Source organism: Stenella coeruleoalba (assembly GCF_951394435.1).
Source record: "Stenella coeruleoalba genome assembly, chromosome: 5".
Classification (NCBI taxonomy): domain Eukaryota; kingdom Metazoa; phylum Chordata; class Mammalia; order Artiodactyla; family Delphinidae; genus Stenella; species Stenella coeruleoalba.
In genome coordinates, this window is record NC_137150.1 from 30,496,325 (window position 1) to 30,518,364 (window position 22,040).

The 22,040-nt window shown below is 34.7% G+C and overlaps 1 protein-coding gene across 6 annotated transcripts in view; it reads left to right on the top strand.

Annotated features, from left to right (window-relative positions):
• The window catches only part of STAG1 (STAG1 cohesin complex component), a gene marked incomplete at its 3' end in the record, with an annotated part of 426,886 nt that overhangs the window by 271,827 nt on the left and 133,019 nt on the right, over nt 1–22,040 (top strand). For all 6 annotated transcript variants that reach the window (XM_079922183.1, XM_079922181.1, XM_079922182.1 and 3 more), the window contains 2 exons: nt 5,639–5,790; nt 7,998–8,071. In XM_079922183.1, the coding sequence (XP_079778309.1) occupies nt 5,639–5,790; nt 7,998–8,071 (226 nt within the window). The remainder of the gene's footprint in view (nt 1–5,638; nt 5,791–7,997; nt 8,072–22,040) is intronic.

Genomic DNA, 22,040 nt, shown 5'->3' on the forward strand with positions numbered 1-22,040 from the left:
TTCACTCCTCAGTGAATAAAGTGAAAACCAATTCCATGTTTTTATTATTTCTATTAAAAAATAATGGTAGTGAAATCACAGCAAGATCTTTTTTGACCCACTTCCTAGAGTAATGGAAATAAAAACAAAAATAAACAAATGAGACCTAATGAAACTTGAAAGCCTTTGCACAGCAAAGGAAACTATAAATAAAATGAAAAGACAGCCCTCAGAATGGGAGGAAATATTTGCAAACGAATCAACAGACAAAGGATTAATCTCCAAAATATATAAACAGCTCATGCAGCTCAGTATTAAAAAACAGACAACCTGGGACTTCCCTGGTGGTGCAGTGTTTAGGAATCCACCTGCCAATGCAGGGAACACAGGTTAAAGCCCTGGTCCGGGAAGATCCCACATGCCTTTGAGCAACTAAGCCCGTGTGCCACAACTACCGAGCCTGCAAGCCACAACTGCTGAGCCTGCGTGCCACAACCACTGAAGCCTGCACGCCTAGAGCCCGTGCTCCACAACAAGAGAAGCCACTGCAATAAGAGGCCCATGCGCCACAACTAGAGAAAGCCCCAGTGCACAAGGAAGACCCAACACTGCCAAAAAAAACCAACCCAATCAAAAAATGGGCTGAAGACCTAAATAGACATCTCTCCAAAGAAGACATACACATGGCCAAGAGGCACATGAAAAGCTGCTCACCATCACTAATTATTAGAGAAATGCACATCAAAACTACAATGAGGTATCACTTCACACCAGTTAGAATGGGCATCATCGGAAAATCTACAAACAACAAATGCTGGAGAGGGTGTGGCGAAAAGGGAACCCTCTTGCACTGTTGGGAGGAATGTAAATTGATACAGCCACTATGGAGAACAGTATGGAGGTTCCTTAAAAAACTAAGAATTACCATATGACCTAGCAATCCCACTACTGGGCATATACCCAGAGAAAACCATAATTCAAAAAGACACATGCACCCCAATGTTCATTGCAGCACTATTTACAATAGCCAGGTCATGGAAGTAACCTAAATGCCCATCAACAGATGAATGGATAAAGAAGATGTGGCACATACATACAATGGAATATTACTCAGTCATAAAAATGAACGAAATTGGGTCATTTGTAGAGACGTGGATGGACCTAGAGACTGTGATACAGAGTGAAGTAAGTCAGAAAGAGCAAAACAAATATCGTATATTAACACATATATGTGGAATCTAGAAAAATGGTACAGATGAACCGGTTTGCAAGGCAGAAATAGAGACACAGATGTAGAGAACAAACAAGTGGACACCAAGGGGGGGAAGTGGGGGTCAGTGGGATGAATTGGGAGATTGGGATTGACATATATACACTAATATGTATAAAATAGATAACTAATAAGAACCTGCTGTATAAAAAATTAATTAATTAAAAAAAATGATGGTGAGAGAGTAATGCTGTCATACGATTTAAAATTCCAGATTTAAAAATGTTATGTGGTGAAATGTCAGTGTTCTACCCATGGCTCTCAGCCATCAAATTCCCTTCTCCGAATACAACCAAAGTTGCCTGTTTCTTTTATATCTTTCCAAAGATTTTATGAATATGATAGCACATACATATTCAGTGAGAGACAGTATGGTGTAGTGGTTAAGAACTTAGACTATGGAGCATGACGGCTGTAATCAAATTCTATCTCTGCCAGTTACTGGCTGTGTAATTGCCAAGTCTCTTAGCCAATCTATACCTCAGTTTTCTCTTATGTATAAAAGAAATAATTATAGTACTTAACTTGATAGAGTTGTGAGGTATAAATGAATAAGTGTGTGTAAAGAGCTTAGAAGAGTGACTGGCACATAATAATAAATAATTCATTCCTTCTTCATGCGTAAATGATATTATAATATACACAGTGACAGGCATCTTGCCTTTTTTTCCACCAAGAAGTTTATTGGCAGACTTTACAGCATATATAAATCATGCCTCATTTTTTTCTAGTGGCTGAATAGTCGTCCATTGAATCGATATGTTATCCAGTTTAATGGCTCTAAAAACCAATATTTTTATGATGTATATCTATTAACCATCTCCACTTAGATAACTAATAAGCACAAGACATTCTAATTACCCTTGCCTTTCCTATTTCTCTCATTTCCTATATTATCATATTCTTTTAGCTCTACCTTGAAAATATATTTCAGATCTAACTTTCTCTCCACCTACTGCTACCACTTCAATCCAAGCTAGCATTGCTTTACTGAGTTGCTCAAGGCCAAAAACTCGAGAATCATTATTGTAAGCTTTTGGCAAAATATGTTCAGTTCTCTTTCGGTGTTCTTCTATTTGGCCTCCCTTCTTCCACTTTTACTCTTCGCTAGTCTGTTCACATAGCATTTAAAAGTATAAATCAGACTATTTCTCACCCACACCAAAATTTCCAGTGGGTCTTATCTCATTTAGATTTTTTTTTTTTTTGGCGGTTCGCAGGCCTCTCACTGTTGTGGCCTCTCCCGTTGTGGAGCACAGGCTCCGGATGCGCAGGCTTAGCAGCCATGGCTCGCAGGCCCAGCCGCTCCGTGGCATGTGGGACCCTCCTGGGCGGGGGCACAAACCCGTATCCCCCACATCAGCAGGCGGACCCCCAACCACTGCGCCACCAGGGAAGCCCTAGATTTAATTCTTGAGTCCTAACTAGTTCCTAGTAAAACTCTTACAACCTGGCCTTTTGATTTCCTCCTCAACCTTGTCTCCTGCTTCTGCCTATTTCTGTGCTTCAGCCACACTAAGTACCTTGCTCTTTTATGAGTCCCCTCTCATAACAATTTACGTCATAACCTTTGCACATTTTATTCCCTCTCCTTGGGACACTTTCTGTCATGTAATCATGCTCATTGCCTCATGCATGCTTAAATATGAGCTCTTCAGAGAGGCCTAGCCACCCCATTTGCTCTCTGTCCTTTTTACCATACTTTACTTTTTTTAACGATATTTTTTTTCTTTAACTGATAGATTTTTTCATTTGTATATTATCTATTGATATATTATTTTCTCCTCACTAGAAGATAAAAATCATGGAAGCAGATACTCTGTCTCATTCACTTTTGTGCTTCTAGTACACAAAACAATGTTCAGTACTTACGGATTGGTAAATGAATGAGGATGCACTAAATAAGTGTTTTTTGAACTCTCTGTGGTGAAAGACTAGTTTTTTAATTATGATCTTAGTGTCATTTTATTCAGTAGACATAAGATTATTCTGTCAGATTGTTATAAAAATTTCTAAAAACTTACTTCCAAATTTATACCTTTAATGAACTGGTAACAAGCCATTTGTGGTCAACACATATCTGCAGAACACATTCTTAGTAGCACAGCGGTAGAACAAGTTTGCCATTCTGTAGCCAACAGTTAAAATATGAAGGCTAAATTAAGTATTCTCCTTGGTAGACAAAGAGAAGGCACTTCAAAGCCCACATCATAGAAACCAGGCTGAATTACTGGATTTATAAAATTCTGTTAATAATACCAGTAAAACTTAAGTAGTGCTCAGTCTATGCAGGAATGAGTCTTTTTTCAGTGGACTCAATAATCCCTATCACAATCCCCATGTTGTATCTATATCGTTAAGTTAGAAGTCTCTCCTCAATAGCTGTTTATTTGCTTATATGTTAGTATGTAAAGTGAAAATTTCAGTGAAGTTTAAATTTTACAGGTCCATAAACATCTCAGTAAATACTGCTCTATCATATCTAATATGTTTCTGAAAATATATTGATCATTTTGCATTTTTTTTTAGTATGTTGATATATTTTGTTGTTTATATATACCTAGGATGGGAGGAGGGTCATTACACAATGACAGCTGGAGTTTGGGTTCTGGGTTCCCAAGGAGATATATAGCTGAAGACAAAAAACAATTAAGTTCAAGAAAATTTGTATTTCAGCTTCTGCTGGTGAATTCCAGCCAGAGTTGGTGTTAATTTTAATGCTTTCCAATTCCTTGATCTTCAAGTCATTTTATTTTAGAGATCTAGAAGTATAAACTGAATTAAGATCCATTTGGTTATGACTTTGTATGCTTAGGACAAGCTCTGTTAAACTGTTATCTGTTATCCCTGACTTGGGCAATTTGAATGCACCAGATCCCTTCTGCCTTTGAGCTATTCTTTTTTATACAGATTAATTTTAAGAGTACTTTTAACCTTCAGAGGTATTCTACTGACAATTTGTAAAATGCTATAAAATCACTAGCCTATATTTTGAAACACAAGAAAATTTTTCAATTTATTATATTTAGATGCCATATCTCAGGAAAAGGGAAACATTTTCATTTAAATGCATTTCTAACTACTCACTAACTTACATTTTGTTTTTAGGATTTTTGTCTTATATTTTGGTTTGAGGGCAGTAGCATTGCTAGTAACATGGATTTGACCAAAATGTAGATAGAGTTTCCGAATAACGAATTGTGTGTGTGTGTGTGTGTGCGTAGATAGATAGATATAGTTACACTATTATGTATACATGTTTATATATGTAATTAAAGGGAAATTTTAGAAGCTTTAAAAGAAATGCATGCTCATCTTTAGTTGTGTATATGTTTGCAGATGTTTAGATTGGTTCTTCCAAAACACTCATTAATAACTGAACATTCGTATTTGCAGATAAATAAACTAAATGAAAAAAAAGGGAGATCATTTTGCCATCACAAACTTTTATTCCTTTACCAGAATTCCCTACACTCTTATCATCTCAATGATGAAAGTAAATTTGAATAGACAAAAGGTTAAGGTTTGTGTCATACCTGTTCCTCAGAGGACTTGAAAGAGAAGTTTGATAATATTTAATTAGATTTACAAATACAAGTGAGTGTTTAAAAATACATTAACACTGTGACTGGGGAAACCGGTCAGAAATTCACAGAATATATTTTTAATGAATTTAATGACTTTGGTAGGTTCAGTCTATTTTTCAGGGATCAGAGGTTATGCCATTCATTGAGGTGAGGAACACAGGGAAAGGACCATCTTTGGGAGTAAAAGTCATGAACTGATTGTAAGCAAATAAGACACTTTGACGCATCTAAGTAAAGGTATTAAGGAAGCAATTATATACACAGGATTGGTGGCCAGAAGAAAGGTCTAAAAGGTTTGGTTAGTATGCTCTTACTTAGGTTGTGTATGTTTGAAGGTGAGGGAAAGGGGTTGTTGAAGAGACTACATAAATCCTTCCTGCTGATAATTAGGATGGGTCCATTTTGGGTGTTTTGGAGTTTTTTTTTTTTTTTGGCCGCACCGAGCAGCTTTTGGGATCTTAGTTCCCCGACCTGGGATTGAACCCAGGGCCACGGAAGTGAAAGCACCAAGTCTTAATCACTGGACCACCAGGGAACTCCCAGGATGAGTCTGTTTTTAAGTGGGAATGTTAATGAGCCAAGCTTATAGAGACACTGAGGCAGAGAAAATTGTCACAAGCTAAAATGGGGAGTTTATTTCTATAAAATAATTTTTCGTCTTTCTTATTTAAATTATGCCTAGATTGTAAAACATAGAAGTTGACTAGTTTCCTTCCATCATCCATTTCTGTTATAAATTTGTAATCTTATGGATGAAATTCTGATTCACAAGTAAATAGTGTAATCTTACTTTATTTCATAGCCATGAAGCTCATGACTGCTCTGGTGAATGTTGCCTTAAACCTCAGTATTCATCAGGATAATACACAGAGACAGTATGAAGCTGAGAGAAATAAAATGATTGGGAAGAGAGCCAACGAAAGGTTGGAGTTACTACTTCAAAAACGCAAAGAGGTAAGGTTCACAGTAACTGTGATTCTTATGTTCTGTAAATGTGTAGTAAATATATCATATGTGTTTTTACTCTCTCTAAAAAGGTTTGTGTGTATTTTTAAAAGTTTTTTTTTAAGTTTGATTATTTGAGCTCAGAGTTTTCAAATGAAACTGGAATTTGCTTCCAGCCAGTGTTTGATTATCTGAGTGCTGTCTGAGGGCAGAAGAGAAACACAGAACAACCATACTTTAGAAAGAAGGTGGTCTGGGAATTAGATAACTCAAAAAGATTATCAAGCTGTGGGCCCAGAAAGCACAGTAAATACTAACATCAGAACTAGGGGCCAGCAAAGATGCATTGCAGGAGAAAGCCGAAGACTATATATTAGTAGATGTATGAGACATTTCTGTTAATAATAAGATTGGTTCCAATTTTACAGTGAAATTTTCTTATAAATGTGTTGAAAGAGATTTTAAACTGGATTTTTAGTAGGCAACATTTTTATTCATCCAATCAGAAATGAAATTTTAGATGTACAGTGTTAGTCTGTATTTTAACTTGAGAAAAGAATAATGTCTCAATGCTATAAATATATTGCTGTCAATAAATAATGGGTTATAACAGGCAGCAGGAAGCAACAAACTTATGATTAAATTATGGTCTGTGCTGTATTGGAGTGCTAGGACTGCTGTAGCATATACCACAAACTGATTTTTCTTTTTTTTTTAATTATTATTTTTTTAAAGTTCTATTTATTTTTGGCTGCATTGGGTCTTCATTGCTGCACGCGGGCTTTATCTAGTTGCGGAGAGCGGGAGCTTCTCATTGCAGTGGCTTTTCTTGTTGCAGAGCATGTGCTGTAGGTGCACCGGCTTTAGTAGTTGTGGCACATGGGCTTAGTTGCTCTGTGGCATGTGGGATCTTCCCAGACCAGGGTTCAAGTCCAACCACTGCACCACCAGGGAAGTCCCTGATTTTTCTTTAGAACAGAAATTTATTGTCTCACAGTTGTATAGGTTAGAACTGGCAGATAACTCTAATCTTCACATGGCCTTCTCACTGTGTGTGTGTCTCTAAATTTCTCCATTATAAAAAGGAGACAGTCATATTTGATTTGGGGCCCATCTTACTCCAGTATGAACCCATCTTAACTAATTACATCTGCTACAATCCTATTTCCAAATAAGGTTTGAGGTTCTGGGAGTTAAGACTTCAGCATATGAAGTTTTGAGGAACACAGTACAACTCATAGCACATTCTATACTAGAAATAATTGTAAGTAAGTTTTGGAACTATACTTTAGTAAGAACTGCTAACCAAACTGTATCTCTTATAAATTATTTAATTTTTTATATAATAAATGCAGCAAAATTAGAACTTATAGTAAGTTTCAGTAATTTGAATGATTTACTATAAAGGTATTCCCAAAGTTATTTCAGTAAAACCCAAAACAAAGCATATAGCAAAAGAGAAAGTCTGAAGGAATTTTATTGTCACATTTGTATAAATGCACTAAAAGCAAATATTTCACTGCAGAACAAATTAAAATAAAAACTATCATCTTGAATGTGATTTTGTATCAGTGCTTTTGTTCCTTTTGAGTAGTAAACTCAAACTTTAACTTTGATGTGTAGTATTGCCTGAAGTTTATTTATATCTTTTCTATAGTATTTTATTTTGTTGCTGCATTTCACCACTAATGGCTAGTGTCCTTGCTATCTTCTGCTGTTCCTCCTATATTGGGAATTTGACCAATGCTCAGTTTGTTGCTAATCAGACACAGAGTAATATTTGGATACTTTAGGTGGAATAGGAACTTTCTTACACAGTGGCAAATATGATAATCGAGGATGATCTGTTACCAAGAAATGTAAAACCAAGCAGGGGACCTGGTTTGGACAGGAGAGGTAAAGAAATTGAGGCCTATTCCGAAAGCAGGTGATATTTTGTGGTAGTAATCTGGTCACACTTAACCACACCACTCCTTTTTAGTCATTGTGTAATACATGTTGAGAGAGACAGAAAGTGGTTTTAAGCCAATGTAGAAAAGCTATAGAAATAATGAAAGAATACTGTTAATTTTAGACATCTGTTGCACAATATATGAGAAAAAAGATTGAAAATTACCCAGATGAGAATAATCAGGAATTAAAAACAATTGGAACTCTTTATTACAAATAAAATGATCAGTATTTTAATTTATATTTTTATTTATTTTTCATTTCAGCTACAAGAAAATCAGGATGAAATCGAAAATATGATGAACTCTATTTTTAAGGGTATATTTGTTCATAGATACCGGTAAGGGATTTTAAAAATCATTTAGAACATTTTTAACTTAAATAATTTATTGCTTCTTTGTAGTCCTAGGCAATAAAAATATAAACTTTCTAATTATTTGTTTTGTTAGCTGGAAAACAGCTTTGGGTATAAAAGCTAAATAAGTGTACTGTTAACTGTGGTCAAAATTGTACCACCACCATCATTGCCACACTCTTCCAGATTCAGAACATATACTGTTAGAGATCCTATGTACTTGCATTTGTACTGATGTAATATTAATAAGATATCATTAAGTTAATGTGACCTTAATAAGATTTGATTGTCTTCATATTTGAAAAAATTAAATTCCCTGCTTGTGGCCCTTTTGTACTCATCTTGTTATATAATCAAATTAACCAACAGTGTTTTAAAAATGTGTTGGTTAAGATGGGAGAAATGAGTACAGTAGAGGGCACCTCTGCAGATAATGCAGCATCTTTATAACATCACTCTTCTTTACCTTCAACTATACACAAGAAAATAGGGTCAAAGTATTTCTGAAGTATTTTTGTCATGCTCCATTGCAAGTTGTCCTTCTGTGAAATGTGTGACCTATTAAAATACTACATGAGCGTATTTCATGGAGAATTAATGAATCATATACATACGCTTGTTGCCTTCTATTAATTAGGCGTGATTTGATATGTTTAGGCAGATAGACACAGATAATAGATGCACTGTTTTTAGACACATTTAAGACTTTAATTGGCCAGTTAGTTTTAAAAGTTAATTAAAACAGGGAGATTATTTTTTTAAAAAAGGAAAAATTTGTAACTTTGATAACTTACCTTAAAACATTTTATTTTAACTGAAAATGTAAAACTCTTTTGAAATAGAACCAAGCCTTTTACTTTGAATATGAATTCTTTGAATGGAATTTCACATCCTCTTTCTTACATAAACCATGCATGTAATGAATTATCAACAAATTTATTTTCAAAACAAAAATTTCCATATACCTGCCATGCAGTGTTTTTTTTAAATTACAGCTTTATAGACGTATAATTAACATAAAATAAACAGTACATTTAAGTGCATGATTTGATGACTTTTCACACACACACAACACACAAACCCCTACCTGTAAAACTACCACAGGCAAGATAATGAATATATCCATTATCCTCAGAAGTTTTCTCCTACCACTTTGTAATTCCTCCTTTGCTGCCACTCTCCCCCTTCCCCATCCTTAAGCAATCAATGATCTCCTTCCTAACTGATTTGTTTACATTTTCTAGAATTTTATAGAAATGGAATTTACACTTTGTACTCCTGATTTTTGTTCGTGTCTTGGTCTGGCTTCTTTCACTAATAAAATTAAGGTCTTTCATCCTTAAGACTTAACTGTAAGTTTTTTGTAGATTAACTTTATCTGGTTGAGGAAGTTTCCTATCCCTAGTTTTCTGATACTTTGTTAGGAATGGATATTGAATTTTGTCAAATACTTCTCTCCATCTTTTGAGATCATTATGTCATTTTTCTTTTTGAAGAGTGTTAATGTGGTGAATTAAATTGGTTGATTTTTTAAACGTTAACTCAACCTGAAATTCTTGGGATAAAACCCACACACATAATCATGATATATTATTTTTCTTCATTTAAATCTTTTTATTGCTATAAAGTCATTTTTTTTGAAATGTAGATGATTTACAATGTCCTGTTAGTTTCGGATATACAGCAAAGTGATTCAGATATATATATAGAGATAGATATATATAGATAGATATAGATGTATGTATAGATATATAGATATATACAGTAAGTCCCCTACATACAAATGAGTTCCATTCCGAGAGTGTGTTCGTAAGTCCAATTTGTTAAGTTCAACAAAGTTAGCCTAGGTACCCAGCTAACACAATTGGTTTTTCAGTACAGTACTGTACTGCAATAGGTTTATAATACTTTTCACGCAAATAATTCATAAAAATCAAACACGCAAACAATAAAACATTTTTCATCTTGCAATACAGTACCTTGAAAAGTACAGTAGTACAGTACAATAGCTGGCTTACAGAGGCTGGCATCAAGTGAACAGGGAAGAAAAGTTACTGACTGGACGAGGGAGAGGAGGTGGGAGATGGTAGAGCTGAAGGATCGTCAGCAACAGGAGATGGAGGGCAAGCTGCAGTTTCACTCATGCCCGACATTGATGGCACAGGTTCTGGTTCCTTGCTGGATTCAGTTCTGTCTACCCTCTTGAAAAAATAATCCAGTGATGTCTGGGTAGTAGCTCTTTTTTTCTCGTCATAAATGACACAGTAGCACTGAATTGCATCCTGAATGGCTGCTATAACCTTTCTGTACTGTCCCACATTCGGCTCCTGTGCCTCAAAAATTAACAGTGCCTCCTCAACTAAAGATAATCCCCTTGCCATTTCCTGCATCGTAAATCTCTTCAGTTCTTCAGTTACTTGTTCTTCCTCTTGTCTCTCTCTTTGTCTTTGCTGTGGACCTCCAATTCTTGGTGCCTCTTAGCAGTACCAGCTACATCACTGCTGCTTTTACATTTGCTTCCAGACATCCTGGGCTTGAAATAAAGATACTCTACTACTATATAAATTACTGTACAGTAAAGTACACAAAAGCACAACCACTTGAAGAGGATGCACACACATCACAGTGTACGCCAGACATGTGAACTAACTTACATGATTAGACATGCGAACACACGTTCGCGTCTTTGAAAGTTGTCAACTTGAAGGTTCGTATGTAGGGGACTTACTGTATATGAATGTATATCAATTTTTTTCAGATTCTTTACCCTTGTAGGTTATTACAAAATATTGAGTATACTTCCCCGTGCTATACATTAGGTCCTTCCTGGTTATCTGTTACATTTTATACACAGTAATGTGTATATGTTAATCCCATCCTCCTAATTTATCTTCTCCCTGCCCATCCCTTTTGGTAACCAAAACTTTGTTTTCTGTGTCGGTCACTCTATTTCTGTTTTGTAAGTGAGTTCATTTATATCTTTCTTTTTTTATTGATTCTTCCAATATTGTTAAAATGACTCTACTACACAAGGCAATCTACAGATTCAAAGCAATCATTATCAAATTACTAATGGCATTTCTCACAGAACTAGAACAAAAAACATTTTAATTTGTATGGAAATACAAAAGACCCCAAATAGGCAAAGCAATTCTGAGAAAGAAAAACGGACCTGGAGGAATAAGGCGCCCTGATTTCAAACTATACTACAAAGCTACAGTTGTCCAAACAGTATGGTATTGCACAAAAATCAATGGAACAGGATAGAAAGCCCAGAAATAAACCCATGTACCTATAGTCAATTAATCTACAACAAACGATGCAAGAATATACAATGAAGAAAAGACAGTCTCTTCAAGAAGTTGTGCCAGGGGCTTCCCTGGTGGTGCAGTGGTTAAGACTCCATGCTCCCAGTGCAGGGGGCCCAGGTTTGATCCCTGGTCAGGGAACTAGATCCCACATGCATGCCACAACTAAGGAACCCGCGAACTGTGACTGAGACCTGGCATAACCAAATGAATAAACAAAATAAATTTATATAAAAAAGTGAATCATTTAAAAAAAAGGAAGTGGTGCTGGATAAACTGGATAGCTACATGTAAAAGAATGAAATTAGAATATTCTCTAACACCATATACAAAGCTAAACTCAAATGGATTAAAGACCTAAATGTGAGACCAGTTACTATAAAACTCCAGGAGGAAAACATAGGCAGAACACTCTTTGACATAATTCGCAGCAAGATTGTTTTAGATCTGTCTCCTAGAATCATGGAAATAAAAACAAATACTTTTTAAATGGGACCTAATTAAATTTAAAAGCTTTTGCACAGCAAAGGAAATAATAAACAAAATGAAAAGACAACTTATGGAATGGGAGAATATATTTACAAACAGTGCACCACCAAGGGATTAAGTTCCAAAATATACAAACAGGTCATACAGCTCAAAAAAAAAAATAAAAAATAAAAAAACTGGGCAGAAGACCTACATAGACGTTTTTCCAGAGAAGACATACAGATGGCAACAGGCACAAGAAAAGATGCTCAACATCATAATTATTAGAGAAATGCAAATCAAAACTACAGTGAGGTATCACCACACTCCAGTCAGAATGGCCATCATCAAAATGTCTACAAATAATAAATGCTGGAGAGGGTGTGGAGAAAAAGGAACCGTCCTACACTGTTGGTGAGAATGTAAATTGGTGCAGCCACTATGGAGAACACCATGGAGGTTCCTTAAAAAACTAAACATAAAGTTACCATATGATCCTGGAATCCCACTCCTGGGCATATATTCAGAGGAAACTATAACTTAAAGAGATACATACACCCCAGTGTTCATAGCAGCACTATTTACAATAGCCAAAATATGGAAGCAGCCTAAATGTCCATCGACAGATAAATGGAAGATACAAGTGAAGTTAATTATAAAACAAATAGACCCACAGACATAGAAAACAAACTTATGGTTACCAAAGGGGAATGGAGGGAGAGAGGAATTAGGAGGTTAGGATTAACATATAAACACTACTATATATAAAGTAGATAACGAATGAGGACCTACTGCATAGCACAGGAACCTATACTCAATATTTTGTAATAACTTACAAGGGTAAAGAATCTGAAAAAAATGTATATATGTGTATGTGTGTGTGTCTGCGTGTATAGCTGAATTATTGTGTACACCTGAAACTAACACAACATTGTAAATAAACTATACTTCAATTTTTAAAAGATAAATTAAAAAAAATATTAATTAAAAAAAATATTCTTCCAATCCAAGAACACGGTATATCTTTCCATCTGTGTTGTCTTCAATTTCTTTTTGCCAGTGTCTTATACTTTTCAGAGTACAGGTCTTTTGCCTCCTTTTGTAGGTTTATTCCTAGGTATTTTATTCTTTTTGAAGCAATAACAAACGGGATTGTTCCTTTAATTTCTCTTTCTGATGTTTTGTTGTTAGGGTATAGAAATGCAACAGATTTCTATATGTTTTGTATCCAGGAACTTTACCAAATTCATCGATGAGGACTAATAGTTTTCTGGTAGCATCTTTAGGATTTTCTATGTATAGCATCATGTCATGTGCAAACAGTTACAGTTTTACATCTTCTTTTCCAATTTGGATTACTTCTATTTCTTTTTCTTCTCTGATTACCTTGGCTAGGACTTCTAAAGCTATGTTGAATAAAAGTGGCGAGAGTGGCATTCTTGTCTTCTTTTTGAACTTTGAGGAAATGCTTTCAGTTTTTCACCATTGAGTATGATGTTAGCTGTCTGTCATATATGTCCTTTATTATGTAGAGGTGTGTTGCCTCTATGCCCACCTTCTAAAGAGTTTTTATCATAAATGGATGTTGAATTTTATCAAAAGCTTTTCTGCATCTATTGAGATTATCATACAGTTTTTATTCTTCAGTTTGTTAATGTGGTGTCTCACATTGATTGATTTGAGGTTATTGAAAAATCCTTGCATCTCTGGGATAAATCCCACTTGATCATGGTGTATGATCCTTTTAATGTATTGTTGGGTTCAGATCACTAGTATTTTGTTGAGGATTTTTGCATCTATGTTCATCAGTGATATTGGCCTGTAATTTTTTTTGTGTGTGATATTTTTGTCTGTTTTTGGTATCAGGGTGATGTAGCCTCATAGAATGAGCTCGGAAGTGTTCCTTCTCTGCAATGTTTTGAAATAGTTTCAGAAGGATAGGTGTTAACTCCTCTCTAAATATTTGATATGAAGCTTTCTGTCCTGGACTTTTGTTTGATGGGAGTTTTTTAATCACAGATTCATTTCAGTGTTTGTAATTGGTCTGTTCCTATTTTCTATTCCTGGTTCAGGCTTGGGAGATTGTACCTTTCTAAGAATTTGTCCCTTTCTTTTAGGTTATCAATTTTTTTGGCATAGAGTTGCTTGTAGTAGTCTCTTACGGTTCTGTGTATTTTTTTGGTGTCAGTTGTCACTTCTCCTTTTTAGTTTCTAATTTTGTTGATTTGGGCCCTCTCTTTTTTTTCTTGATGAGTCTGGCTAAAGGTTTATCAATTTTGTTTATATTTTAAGAGAACCAGCTTTTAGTTTCATTGATCTTGTCTTATTGTTTTCTTCATTTCTATTTCATTTATTTCTACTCTAATCTTTATGATTTCTTTCCTTTTACTAACCTTGGGTTTTGTTTGTTCTTCTTCCTCTAGTTGCTTTAGGTGTAAATTTAGGTTGTCTCTTTGAGATTGTTCTTGTTTCCTGAGGTAAGTTTGTATCACTATAAACTTCCCTCTTAGAACTGCTTTTCCTGTGTCCCATAAGTTTTGGATTGTTGTGTTTTTGTTTTCATTTGTCTCTGGGTCATTTTTGATTTCCTGTTTGATGTCTTCAGTGAACCATTGGTTGTTCAGTAGGATATTGTTCAGCCTCCACATGTTTGTGTTTTTTACAGTTTTTTTCTTGAAGTTGGTTTCTAGCCTCATAGAGTTGTGGTCAGAAATGATGCTTGATCTGATTTCAGTTTTCTTAAATTTACCAAAGCTTGCTTTGTGACCCAGCATGTGATCTGTCCTGGAGTATGTTCCATGTACACTTGAAAAGAATGTGTATTCTGCTGCTTTCAGATGGAATGTGCTCTGAATATCAATTAAGTCCATCTGAGGTGTCATTTAAGGCCTGTGTTTCTTGATTGATTTTCTATCTGGATGATCTGTCCTTTGGTGTAAGTCGGGTGTTAAAGTCCCCAAATGTTATTTTGTTACAGTCAGTTTCTCCTTTTGCATCTGTTATCATTTGCCTTATATATTTAGGTGCTCCAACGTTGGATGCATATATATTTACAATTGTTGTATCTTCTTCTTGGATTGATCCTTTGATCATCATGTAGCGTCCCTCTTCGTATCTTGTTACAGTCTTTATTTTAAAGTCTATTTTGTCTGATATGAGTATTGCTACTCCACCTTCCTTCTGATTTCCATTTGTGTGGAATAACTTTTTCCATCCCCTTACTTTCAGTCTGTATGTGTCTCTAGATCTGAAGGGAGTCTCTTTGAAGGCAGCACACATATGGATCCTGTTTTTTGCATCTATTCAGCCAGTCTGTGTCTTTTGGTTAGAGCATTTAATCCATTTACATTTAAGGTGATTATCAATGTGTATGTTCTTATTGCCATTTTGTTAATTGTTTTGGATTTGTTTTTGTAGGTCTTTTTTTTCTCCTTTCTTTTTTTGTTCTCTTCCCTTGTGACTTGATGACTGTCTTTAGTGTTATGTTTGGATTCCTTTTTCTTTTTTGTGTGTATATCTATTACATGTTTTGGTTCGTGGTTACCATGAGGTTTTTGTATAGCAGTCTATATATATGTTTTTGTTTTAAGTTGTTGATATCTTAATTTCAAATGCATTTTAGATACCCTGCATTTGTACTCCCCTCCCCTCACAATAACTGTTTTTGATCTTATATTTTATATCTAATTTTTTTATGTATCCCTTAACTGTCGTCGTTTTTTTGGATACAAATGATTTTATTACCTTTGTCTTTTAATCTCCCTACCAGCTTTGTATATGGATGATTTCCTACCCCTATTATATGTTTCCCTTTACCAGTGAGCTTTTCAATTTTGTCCTTTTCTTGTTTCTAGTTGTGGCCTTTTTTTTCAGCCTAGTTCCTTTAGCATTTGTTGTGAAGCTAGTCTTTTAGCATTTGCATGTCTGTAAAGCTTTTGATTTGTCCATCAGATCTGAACAAGAGCCTTGCTGGTAGAGTATTCTTGGTTATAGGTTTTTCTCTTTTATGACTTTAAGTAATATTGTGCCCCTCCCTTCTGGCCTGCAGAGTTTCTGCTGGAAAATCAACTGGTAGCCTTATCGTAGTTCCCTTGTATTTAATTTGTTGCTTTTCCCTTGTTGCTTTTAATACTCTCTCTTTATCTTTAACTTTTGTTAATTGAGTACAATGTGTCTAGGTGTGTTCCTCTGTGGGTTAATCCTGTATGGGACTCTCTACTTCCTGGACTTGGGTGACTGTTTTCTTTCCTAGGTTAGGGAACTTTCCAGCTATTATCTCTTCAAATATTTTCTCAGGTTCTTTCTCTCTCTTTTCCTTCTGGGACCCCTATAATGTGAATATTAGTGTGCTTTAGTTCTCAAACTTGCTCATTTCATTCTTTTTTCTTTTTTCTATTCCGTGGCAGTGATTTTCACTACTCTGTTTTCCAGCTCACTGATACATTCTTCTGCCTCATTTAGTCTGCTATTGATTCCTTCTATTGTGTTTTTCATTTCAGTTATTGTATTCTTCAATTCTGTTTGGTTCTTCTTTATATTTTCTAATTCTTTGTTAAAAACTCCTAATTTCTCGCTCCATGCATCCATTCTCGTCCCAGTACCTTTTATCATCTTTACAATCATTACTCTGAACTCTTTCTCAGGTAGATTGCCTGACTCCACGTCACTTAGTTGTTATTCTGTAGTTTTGTCTTGTTCCTTCATCTGAAACATATTCCTCTGTCACCTCATTTTGTCTAAATTGCTATTTGTATTTTTATGTGTGTGGTAAGTTGGTTACATTTCTCTTGAGATTGTTCTTGTTTCCTGAGGTAAGTTTGTATGGCTGTAAACTTCCCTCTTAGAACTGCTTTTCCTGTGTCCCATAAGTTTTGGATTGTTGTGTTTTTGTTTTCATTTGTCTCAGGGTAATTTCTGATTTCCTGTTTGATGTCTTCAGTGATGTCTCGACCTTGTAGAAGTGCCCCTCTGTAGGTTACATCCTATGCTTCCCAGCAGTGCACTCCCGTCTTGTAATCCAAGGACCAAGGCCTAGTTGGTCCCAGGGTAATGTCTGGCCTGCATTTCCAAATTCAGTCTGCAAGCTGAGTGTAGTTTTCTTGTTTCTGGTGTCTGCCTCCTGGTGGGTGAGACTGGTCTAGAGGCTTGTGCAGGCTTCCTAGTGGGAGGGGTAGAGCTGGGTTTTGGCTCTCTGATGGTCAGGGCCTTGTCTAGAGGCCTGTCTTCAGGTGGATGTTGGCTCAGGAAATCTTAGGAATCCTGTCTGGTGATGGATGGGGATGTGTCCCCATCCAGTTAGTTTTTTGGCCTGAGGCATCCCAGCACTGGAGCCTATAGGCTATTGGATGGGGCCAGCTCTTGTGCTGATGCCCGAAGCCAGATGTTAGCCTCCCCAAGCATTCATTCAAATGAATACTCCCTGATATGTCTGTCACCAGTGTCTATGTCCCCAGGGTGAGCCACAGCTGCCCCCCGCCTCCACAGGAGACCCTCCAAGACCAGCAGGTAGGTCTGGCCCAGGCTTCTATCAAATTACTGCTTTTGCCCTTTGACCCAGTGCACGTGAGATTTTGTATGCACCCTTTAAGAGTTAAGTCTTTATTTTCCCCAGTCCTGTGGACCTCCTGTAATCAAGCCCTCCTGGCCTTTAAAGCCAAATGCTCTTGGGGCTTCTCTGCCCAGTGCTGGACCCCCAACCTAGACAGCCTGTTGTGGGGCTCATAACTCTCACTCTTGTGAGAGAACCTTTACAATACAATTATTCTCTAGTATGTGGGTTGCCCACCCAGGTATGGGATTTGATTATATTGCGAGTCTGCCCCTCCTGCTGGTCTTGTTGTGGTTCCTTCTTTATGTCTTTTGTTGTACAAAACCTTTTCTGGTAAGTTACAGTCTTCAGTGATGTAAGTTACATCTTACAACAATTGATGATTGTTCTGAAAATTATTGTGATTTTGGTGTGCTTGTGAGAGGAGGTGAGTTTAGCATCTTTCTACTCCTCCATCTTGGCCACTCCTTTCTCTATTATTCTTTTTTTATCTTGTTGGATGTCATTTGCTGAAATTTCCCTAGGAATTTTTGTATCTGTGTTTAAGGGGGATATATGTCTATAACTCTTTTATTTTACTGAGTGTCTCTGACTGTTTTTGGTACCAATGTGATGCTGGCTTTGTAGAATGAGTTGTGATGTATTCTCTTCTTTTTAATTTTCTGGAACAGTTGAATAAAATTGGTATTATTTCTTCCTCTGATAGGAATTAAACCATTGGGTTCTAGAGTTTTCTTTGTAAGGATGTTTTAAACTACAAATTAAATTTCTTTAGTAGATATAAGACTGTTCAGTTTGTCTTACAAAAAAATGATAGATTCATCTAAGTTGTTGAAGTATATTCAAGAAATATCAGCATAAAGTTGTTCATAGTATTGGTGGTTTCATCTCTCACATATCAGTCTGTCTAGAGCTAATCAATTATATTTATATTTTCTTAGAAAATGAGATTTTGGTTAATTGTACTTCTCTATTTTTCTGTTTTCTGTTTCACTTGATTACTATTCTTTTACTGTTCTTTGGGTTTCCTTCCTCTGCCCTTTAGTTTCTCATGGGGGAAATGGATATCACTGATATAAGGCCTTACTTTTTTCTCTCCTATTAATTTTTACTCCTATAAATTTCTTTCTTAGCCGTGCTATAGCTGTATCCCCTAAATTTGGATATGTTGTGTTTCCATTTTCATTTAGTTCAGAATACGTTCTAATTTCCATCTGGACTTGTTTCTTTGGGTCATGGATTATTTAGAAGTTTGGTATATATTTGCAAATATCTCAGAACTTTCTGTTATTGTCTCCTAACTTAAGTTCATTCTAGTCAGAGAACATACTTTATGTGACTTGAATGCTTTTAAGTTTATTGATATTTGTTTTATGGCCCATAGTATGTTCTATCTTGATAAATTTTTTATTTGCATAGGAAAAGAGTATGTATCATGGTTTTGTTTTTATGTCAATTAGGTCAAACTTGGTTGATGGTTGTTGTTGAAGTCTTTTTTATCCGTACTGATTGTGTGTCTTTTTATTCTAACAATTATCAAGAGGGATTTTGTAGGAGTACTTTTTGTATTCTTGATACAGGTGCATTATCACATAAATGATTTTCATATTTTTCCCCAGCCTTTGGCTTTCCTTTCATTTTCTTAATGATACCTTTTGAAGAACAAAAGTTTTCAATTTGAATGCAGTAATTTATCAATTTTTCTTCTATGGTCATGCTTTTGATGTCATATCTGTGAACATTTTTCCTAACCCAAACTGTTCTTCTGTGTTTTATTCTAGAAGTTTAATCATTTAATCATTTAAGTTAATTTATATGAATGATTTTTTTAAGTTAATTCTTGTTTATGGTGCGATATAAGGACACTTTTTGCATATAGATATTCATTTTTACAAACACTATTGGTGAAAGGCTGTTCTTCAGCTGAGTTGCTTTAGCACTTCTCTTGGGAATCAAATGACCATGAATGCAAAGTTTTATTTCTGGATTTTCTAATTTGTCCTTAAACTCTTACCAGCTGTATTGATTACAGTACTTTTAAGGTATTTCTTAAAAGCTTTGTTGAGATGTAATTGACATATAACATATGTAAGTTTAAGGTGTACAACAAGATTCTTTGAAACACATAATATACTGTGAAATGATTATCACAATAAGGCTAGTTAATACCTCTATCATCTCAAGTAATTACCTTTTACAATTTAGGTGGTGATAACATTTAAGAATTACTCCCTTAGCAACTTTCAACTGTGTACTACAGTATTGTTAACTGTAGTCACCATGGTATGGTGTACATTAGGTCCCTAGAACCTATTTATCTTATAACTAGAAGTTTGTACTCTTTGACCAACATCTCCCCAGTTTCCTCCCACCCCAGCATCTGGTGACCACCTTTCTACTCTCTATTTCTATTAGTTTAGCATTTTTAGAGTCTACATATAAGTGAGAGCATACAGTATTTTTCTTTTAGAGTAAGTTTTTAAAATTAGGTAGTATTATGTCCTTTTACTTTGTTTTTCAAAATTGTTATGACTATTATAGATTCTTTACATTTCTATATAAATTCTATAATCAAATTGTCAATTTTTACACAAAATCTTGCTGGAATTTTGATAGAGAATATAATGAATCAGTACAGCAATTTGGAGAGAATTTCCTTCCTCATTATATTGAATTTTCCATTCTGTGAATATAGGTTGTATCTCCATTTATTTACATATTCTGTAGTTTCTCTTAGCAATTTTTATTATTTTCAGTGTACGTCTTATACTACTTTTGTTAAATTTATTTTTGTTTTCATTTTTATTTTGTTATAATGGGAATCGTGTCCTTAATTTTTGTTCTAGACTCTTCCTTATTAATATGTAAAATATTATTTTATTACTGCAAAATTATAAAATACTTTCATTAGTTCTGTAGTTTGGGGGTTTTGTTTTTGTAGCTTCTTTCATAAAGGATCATGCCATTTGTGAACAAAGGCACTTTTAATTTTTTTATTGGCCTATTGTACTGAATAGAATCTGCAGTACAATATTGAGTAAAAGTGGTGAGAGAGGACAGCTTTACTTTTATTCCTGATCTTAACGGGAAGATAATTAGTCTTTAAAATTAAGTATAATGTCATTAGCTGTAAGTTTTTTATGTCGATACCCGTTAGTAGGATGAGATTCCCTTCTGGTTTTGTTAGGTGTTTTTATTGTGATTGATTGTTTGATTTCATTTTTTCTGCTTCAATTGAGATAAAAATACAGGCTTTTTTATTGATATAAGGTATTATATTCATTCATTTTCAGATATTAGACCAATCTTGCAATCTGGGAAAATTCCACATGGTCATGGGATATAATGTTTTTTCTATGCTACTGGATTTAGTTTGCTAATATTTTGTTAGGGATTTTTGTGTCTACTTTCATAAGGGGTATTAATATGCTTACTAGCCTCAGAGAACTGGAAAATGTTCCCTCCTGCTCTATTTTCTGAAAGAGTTTATGGAAGATTGTTTTTTTTTGGTTTTCTCTTGTTTTATTAATTTGATAGAATTCACCATGGAAGTCCTTTAAGCCTAGGTTTTCCTTTGTGTGAAGATTTTCATTTACTAATTAAACTTATTATAGATCTATCCAAATTTTCTATTCCTTGTTGATTCTTTATGGTAATTTGTCTCTTTCAGACAATACTTTATTTCATGCATATTGCACATTTGTTTGTATGTTATTTATGATATTCTTTATAATCATTTTTATTTCTGTAGGATGTCTCCTTACTCATTCTTGATTTTGTAATTTGTATCTTCTCTCTTTTTTGTGTTGGTCAGTCAGCCTAGCTAAAGGTTTATCAGTTATATTGATCTTTTCAAAGAATAAACTTTTGCTTTCATTGACTTTATTTATGTATTTTTTTATTTCATTGATTTTTGCTTCAACCTTAATATTTCCTTCCATGTGATTGCTTTAGTTTTAATTTACTTGTCTTCTTTTAGTTTCCTATGGTAGATTGTTGATTTGTATAGCCTTCTTCCTTTCTTTTCTGGCATGCTAAGCTATAAATTTCCCTCGAAGTACCACTTTAGTGACATACCATGACTTTTTATACAACAAATATGTTGTATTTTAAATTTTTATTCAGAACTAAGTATTTCCTTATTTTATTTGTGATTTCTTCTTCAACTCATGGGTTGTTAAGTTTTCTTGTTTAATTTCAAAATATTTGGAGGTTTTCCAAATTAATTTCTCTTCTTAATTTCTAGTTTAATTGCATTGTTGTTAGTAAACACACTTTCAGATATTGATAGTTAAATCATTTTATACTTTATGGGCCTTGTTTTTTTCTTAATCAGTTGGATTATCCAAAAAAAAAAAAACTACATGTGCATATAAAAAGGATATATTCTGCTGTTTTGTTACATCTTCCTGTAAACCTTTTTATCATTATGAAATGTTCTTTTTTAGTATGACATTTTTTTTTTTTTGTCTCAAAGACTTCTTTGCCTGATAATAATATATCTCTAGTTCTTTTATGGTTGCTTTTTGTATGATGTATCTTTTATCATCCTTTCACTGTTTGTGTCTTTGAATATGAAATATATCTCTTATAGACAGCCTAGAGTTGGATCTTGTGTTTTTATCCATTG